This window comes from Clinocottus analis, unplaced genomic scaffold (genome assembly GCF_023055335.1).
Source record: "Clinocottus analis isolate CAN_PGR_092001 unplaced genomic scaffold, fCliAna1.0.p SCAF_5, whole genome shotgun sequence".
In the NCBI taxonomy this organism is placed as follows: Eukaryota; Metazoa; Chordata; class Actinopteri; order Perciformes; family Cottidae; genus Clinocottus; species Clinocottus analis.
The window spans coordinates 22,112,010-22,118,125 of NW_027176207.1; the positions used below are offsets into that span (position 1 = coordinate 22,112,010).

Genomic DNA, 6,116 nt, shown 5'->3' on the forward strand with positions numbered 1-6,116 from the left:
CCGAAACACCGGCCATGCAATGCCAGATTAAAGCGCCACCGCCATCAGATTACATGGATGTTTGGCTAACGAGATGAATGCTGAGTGTTCTGCGTGTGCGTGGACCCATCAGGCGGATCCCAACGCGCGGGACCGGTCCGGCCGCACCGCCCTGATGTACGCCTGCATGCGGCGGGCCGGCGCCCAGGCGGCCTCCGTCCTGCTGGCGGCGGGCGCCGACCCCAGCACGGAAGACAACGCCGGAGCCTCGGCGCTGGTGTACGCCATCAACGCCCAGCAGCCGGCCACGCTGAAGGTCAGAGAGCCCGGTGGAGGTCGTCTTGACTTAATTTGGGTACTTTAGAACAAATGCATCACGGTGGAGACGTCAGTCATGTGACTAGTTTGCACAATATTAACTGGAACAGGAACGAGTAACTTTTAAAGTAAATGTAGTAATACGTACAATATCTCCCTCTGAGGAGTACAACAAGTAGCCAACTCTATTAAGTTAAGTTGGACAACTCCAGTTAATGTATTTAACCAAATCTAGTAAATTATGTTCATCCAACTTAAGTACTTTAAATTGGACACAACTCTAGGAAATTAAGTTGATTCTACTCAAGTACTTTAAGTTGGATCAACATAATTGATTTTTGCTTAATGAAAGTAGAATCATGTGTAAATCCTTTGCAGGATTTTTTAAAGTTAGAAAGCGTCGTTTTTAAGTAGCATCTAAAGGAAATACTCAACTGAAGTAGGAATACTTCTTTTTCAACATGTTTTAGTCCCACACGAGTATTCAAAAGCGTTTCCTTGATGCTGATATGAAGGAACCAGCTCAGGATCGTATGAAAGGATCCATTTGAAAGCAGTTTAATGTCTCCAGGTGCTGGTCGACGCCTGCCGGGCCCGCGGCCGCGACATCATCATCATCGCCACGGAGACGGGTGTGAGCGGCGGCCCGGTGACCCGGCACTACCTGAACGTTCCCCCGTGTCCCGACGGCCCGCCGGCGTCCTGCATGTCCCCGTCAGACATCGTCCTCCGGACCGGTTCCCCCGAAGGAGAGAACGTCTTCGACTTCAGAGCGGCCGGTGAGGCTCGCCGACTGCCGCAGAACCTCCTGCGAGCGACGCCCCGCGGCGGCCATTACTGTACAGGAAAGAGACGAACGAGTCAAGTGACGTTAGCTAGAGGATCTCCTGAACCACGACGACGATTAGCTTCATTTAAATGGCTGAAATACAGCAAAGCATTGTGGGAAGAGTTCTATCCAAACAGAACAAATGAAACTTCCCGTTAAGTTTATTTAGTACTTGAAGAATCACAAGGAGGCTGTTTTTCTTTCCTACTACCCTCAACGTTTTCTGACTTATGCAAATATAAATACCCAGCATGCACCAATCCGTGCATAGAGGTTATAACGTTTTCATTTTTGAACCAAACGACACAGTTGTTTGGACTGAAACTCCTTCCTAACATGTTAATGCTTTGTTTTATTGTTGCAGATTCTGTTTTTTGGTTTGAAGAGGATGTGGGCTGTTGTTCAGGCCCTGAAGCAACACTGTTGATGGATCTTTGTGTGTTTTAGTACCTGAAGAATCTCAGGCCTTCAAGCATCTGGAAAAAGTCTTTTACGTATTGTTTAATTATTCTAGTCTTCAGATTGTTTATTGGGTTATTGATCGTGTGATGCTTTGGGCACCGGGTTTATATACACAGGAGTAGGCGGGTGCAGGACCAGCATGCACCTGGGTAGGCCTGTGTTTCTTCTGCTGGCACAGGAGCGGCAGCACGGGGACTTCCTGTGTTCTTTTGTTTGTTTGTTTCATTTAGTCTCAATAAATTATCAAAACTGAATCCTACATGGACGATGCATAATCCACATACCCATGATGCATCAGTGGCCCTTTGATTTATGCTTGTATAGGACAAATGGCCCCTACATCTACAGTTACATCAAACGGGGCGGCTGCGTCTGCCAAGAAACCCTCCGTCCAGCAGAACGGCCCTTTGATTAAACGCACTGGCGCTCACTGTGTGTGTGTCACGGTGTGTGTGTCACGGTGTGTGTGTGTGTGTGTGTCTTCACCTTGACGTGAGCTCAGCAGCATCAACATGCAGGCGGCGGCTCACGAGTCTGCAGAGTTTAACAGACGGCGTCTGGACGGTGAGATGAATGTTCCTCATCAGCTGAGTGCTGCTCAGAGGAAACGCTGCTGAGAGGCGTCTCAATGAAAGATGGCAAAGCCTTCTGCATTGCATTGTGGGAGCTTTTCACAGTCGCAGTGACAGTTTTCTAGTGGACACAGAACTCCACACACACACACACACACACACACACACACAGCAATGTGTGTTTTCCGCTCACGTCTGTGTTTGATTCCTCCCCGCAGGCCAAAGAGGAAGCAGCAGCAGCATCCATCCCACCTGTGCGCCTCCTTCACTGGGTCAGCGCCCTCCTCCTCCTCTTCCTCTTCCTCCTCCTCTTCCTCCTCCTCCGCCCCGACAGAGGATGTCCTCTGAGCCGTGGCTGGCCATCCACAACCTGGCCCGTCTGAACCGGACCTACGAGGAGGGCGTGAGGGAGAGGACGAGGAGGGAGGAGGCGAGGAGCGATAGAGGAGGAGCGATGGGAGACGAGGAGGAGGAGCCGGAGGGGAGGAAGGAGAGGAGGTGGAGCCGGTGTGGAGGCGCTCTCCCCCGGCTCTCCCAGTCGGTCCTCTCTCTCGCCGAGACCCCGAGGGCCGGCGTGGAGGCGCTCCCGGCCCGTTGGTGCGCTCGACTTCGCAGGAACACCCTCCCCTCCCTCGCGGTGGCTCCTCCCCCTCCGCCGCCCCCGCTTCACCTCCCGCCCTTATCCGGCCGGCCGGCCTCGGGCCTCTGGGTCCCGGCCCGGGTTTGCAGCAGCGTGGCGTTTCTGCCTCGGCCGCCCAGCTCCTCCCCTTCCTCCTCCTCTGAGAGGAGCACGAGGTCACGAGGTCAACACTCAGTGCAGCTTGAGCAGATCAGAGGAGGAAGAGGAGGAGGAGGAGGAGAAATCATTTAGACGGTCGTCTCTCGATAACGTTCTCTGACGAGAAAGCAGAAGAGTGAAGCATCCTGAATCTGTGATTAGGATTATTTATGTTCATATATATAAATTTATAACAAGTGCAAAATAAATCATGAAAATTTAAATGAGATTGAATAAAATATAAATATAATTGTAAAATAAATCCAAATGGAAAAATCAATGTATATATATATTTATATTGAGAAATATGATTGTTTTGATTTTTAATATACAATATATATATATATATATATATATATATATACATACACACACAATTATAATTATTTCACATTTGTGATAGTCACAAAATGTAAAAATGAATAAAGTAAAAATAAAATATATATATTGACGAATGAGATTAAGATAAAATATATAAAATATTTCATTTAAAGCTTCACATTTGTGATATGAAATAAATAATAAATAATCGGTTTACCAATATAAATATTTGCTACTTTTCTTTGACCATAAACTAAACATCTGAACATAATCTAAAAAATGACTTAATAAAGTGGTTAAATGATTTTAATCCAGTTGTTTCCGGTTGTGATCTTTTATATTAAACTGATTCCTCTCAGCTTCACATCAGTGAGATGAAAACTATCATTTTGCTTTTTAAAAAGGTCTCAAACGGTAAAACCATTTAAAATTAATTAAGAATATTAGATGTTCTCACGCTGAGCGACAACTTCAATGGAAACACGTTGAACTTCATCTGGAGTTTGTCTGTTGAAGTGTGATGAAGATCCTGCTCATCATCATCTTCCTCACAAGACATGCGTTACCTCAGAGCAGCAGGAAGCAGGAGACGAGGAGTGAAGGAGTGAAGGAGGCGCGTGTTCATGGCAAAAGGAGTGAAGTCATTTTATTTGTTTAATATGTATCTACAACAAGGGGACACAAACGACCGACAACTTGATGAAAAGTAAAACAAAAAAGCCCAAAAATAAAAACAAAAATAAAACATTTATTATCAATGCAGTTTTCCCACCTCTTTTTTCTCCAATAAGCAACATTTTTTTGTCTAAAAAGAAACTTTACAATATAAAGAAACGTACGAAGAAGGAACCTCTCATTTCACTACACGAGACATTTAGGATGTGGAACTACAGGAGACGCCGCGCGAGCGCCTCGTGGTCAATACTGTCCTCCCTCAACACAAAGAAAACAAGTCAAACGAACAGAAACTCAAGCCTCCTCTCCTCCCGACCCCTGAATGTTACAGTATTATACATCAGCACGATAGAAACACAGAAATGATCAACGCAGTGACGTCACAGGACAGGAAGAGAGTCCAAACGTTCGCCCGCTCTCTGCTTCTGAACATCCGTCCCTTCACTTCTGGGTTTTTTTCCTCTTATTTTTCCCCCCAAAAACACATTTTTTTCTCCCCCCCGGCACATTTTAAATAGATTAAAAACAAAAAAATCCTTCATAGTAAAAGTCTGTCGTCGGGTCCGAGAGGGAAGTTCAATGCAGTTTGGACGGGGCGAGCTTTTATTGTGAAAAACTGGCCTCTGATTTTGTTTTCAGAGGGAAAAATATGCAGTTTTTGTTTGTGTGCGTGTGTGTGTGTTGTGTGTGTCTTTTGTGGACAGGAACCGTGTTTTATTTTAAAGATCTGTGGAGGAAACGTGTGCGACGGCGGCGAGTCGGAGCGCTTCCTCGCTCGCCCGCGATGAGGTGAGATAGCATTATAGTCCATAGCAGCTCCAGTTCCCGATGCTCATCATCATCTCTGAACACACACACACACACACACACACACACACACACACACACACACACACACAAGCACACGAGCACACACACAAGCACACACACTCACACAAGCACACACACACACACAGTTGCCCCCGAATCCGCTGATCAACTGTTGCTGTGATTTGAAAATATCAAAACATGTCAATGATATCAAAATGCATTTTACAGTATTTACACAAAAAAATATATAAATCAAAAAAAAAAAAAAGATGCGTGAGAGTTGTACAAAAAAACAAATAATAATAATAGAGAAGGGTGGTGCGAGAGAGTCGTGAAGGTGAGAAAAGATGGAGGACGGAGGTCTTTTTCTTGGAGGCCACGCCCCCTCAGTCACATAGCCACGCCCCTCTTCCTGCGTCGCTCCCACGGTAAAACAAAAACAAACAAACTGATCAGCAGACGAAGAGCCGGTGAGGATGACAACGTGGCTGCGAGCTAAGCTAAGCTAAGCTAACTGAGACTTCCATAAAGCACAGACATACATCACAGTGTGTTGAGGACTCATCGGCAAAAAAACAACAAAAAAAACAAACCCGAGCGCTCGCTACGAGGTCAGCGGAGACGGATTTACACGCAGCGAGGAGGAGGAGGAAGAGGAGGAAGAGGAGGGGGACGGCAAGCTGAGAGGAAGCAGCATGAGGGATGAAGGGGGGAGGAAGGGAGGAGGAAGGGAGGAGGGTCTTCAGCACCTTCAGGGCTCAGGAAGAGGAGCTAACGATGTCAGACGAGACGCTGCTGACTGGATCTGCATATTTACACAGTTGCTACTAGTTCTGCAAAAACCCAACAAAAAAAAAAACAGAAAACAAAACACTTAAAAAATAAAAAGTAACAATGATTCATAAAGTACATAAATAAATAGCGCTGTGCATTTCACTGCATGGAAGCTACTACAACAGGAGCCGCTTCTTCTTCTTCTTCTTCTTCTGGATTATTGAACAAGGGAGTGAAAACATTTTGAAAGAAAGAGAAGAGGCCGGTCAGTACCGCGATGGACCGGCTCCCACCAGCAGGGGGCAGCGTGTGCACACGTCTTCATCACCACAACGCGCCCGTAGAAAACTACAGGAGTTAGAACCTCGTGGTGAAAAATGATCATAGCAATATCATTAATAACAATAATAAAAATATCAATGCAATACAGAAAATAAAATGGAGGAGGGCGGGGCAAAGTTCACTGATCATCACAACATCTGTTAAAAATGTACACGGAGTAAACAATGTGGAGGAACTGAATCAAAAGGATGAAGAAGAGTCCAAAGTCGTGGTTGAGATGCTTCCAGAGTCTCTCTCTCTTTCTCTCTCTCTCTCC

The 6,116-nt window shown here is 46.0% G+C and overlaps 1 protein-coding gene across 4 annotated transcripts in view; it reads left to right on the forward strand.

The window, feature by feature from the left end:
• Window positions 1-3,200, forward strand: part of LOC137802998 (ankyrin repeat domain-containing protein 34A) — a 6,147-nt gene extending 2,947 nt beyond the window's left edge. For all 4 annotated transcript variants that reach the window (XM_068601235.1, XM_068601236.1, XM_068601237.1 and 1 more), the window contains exons 4-6: window positions 113-295; window positions 869-1,076; window positions 2,379-3,200. In XM_068601235.1, coding sequence (XP_068457336.1) covers window positions 113-295; window positions 869-1,076; window positions 2,379-3,031 — 1,044 coding nt within the window. In that variant the 3' untranslated portion in view covers window positions 3,032-3,200. The remainder of the gene's footprint in view (window positions 1-112; window positions 296-868; window positions 1,077-2,378) is intronic.
• The last annotated feature ends 2,916 nt before the right edge of the window (window positions 3,201-6,116 follow it).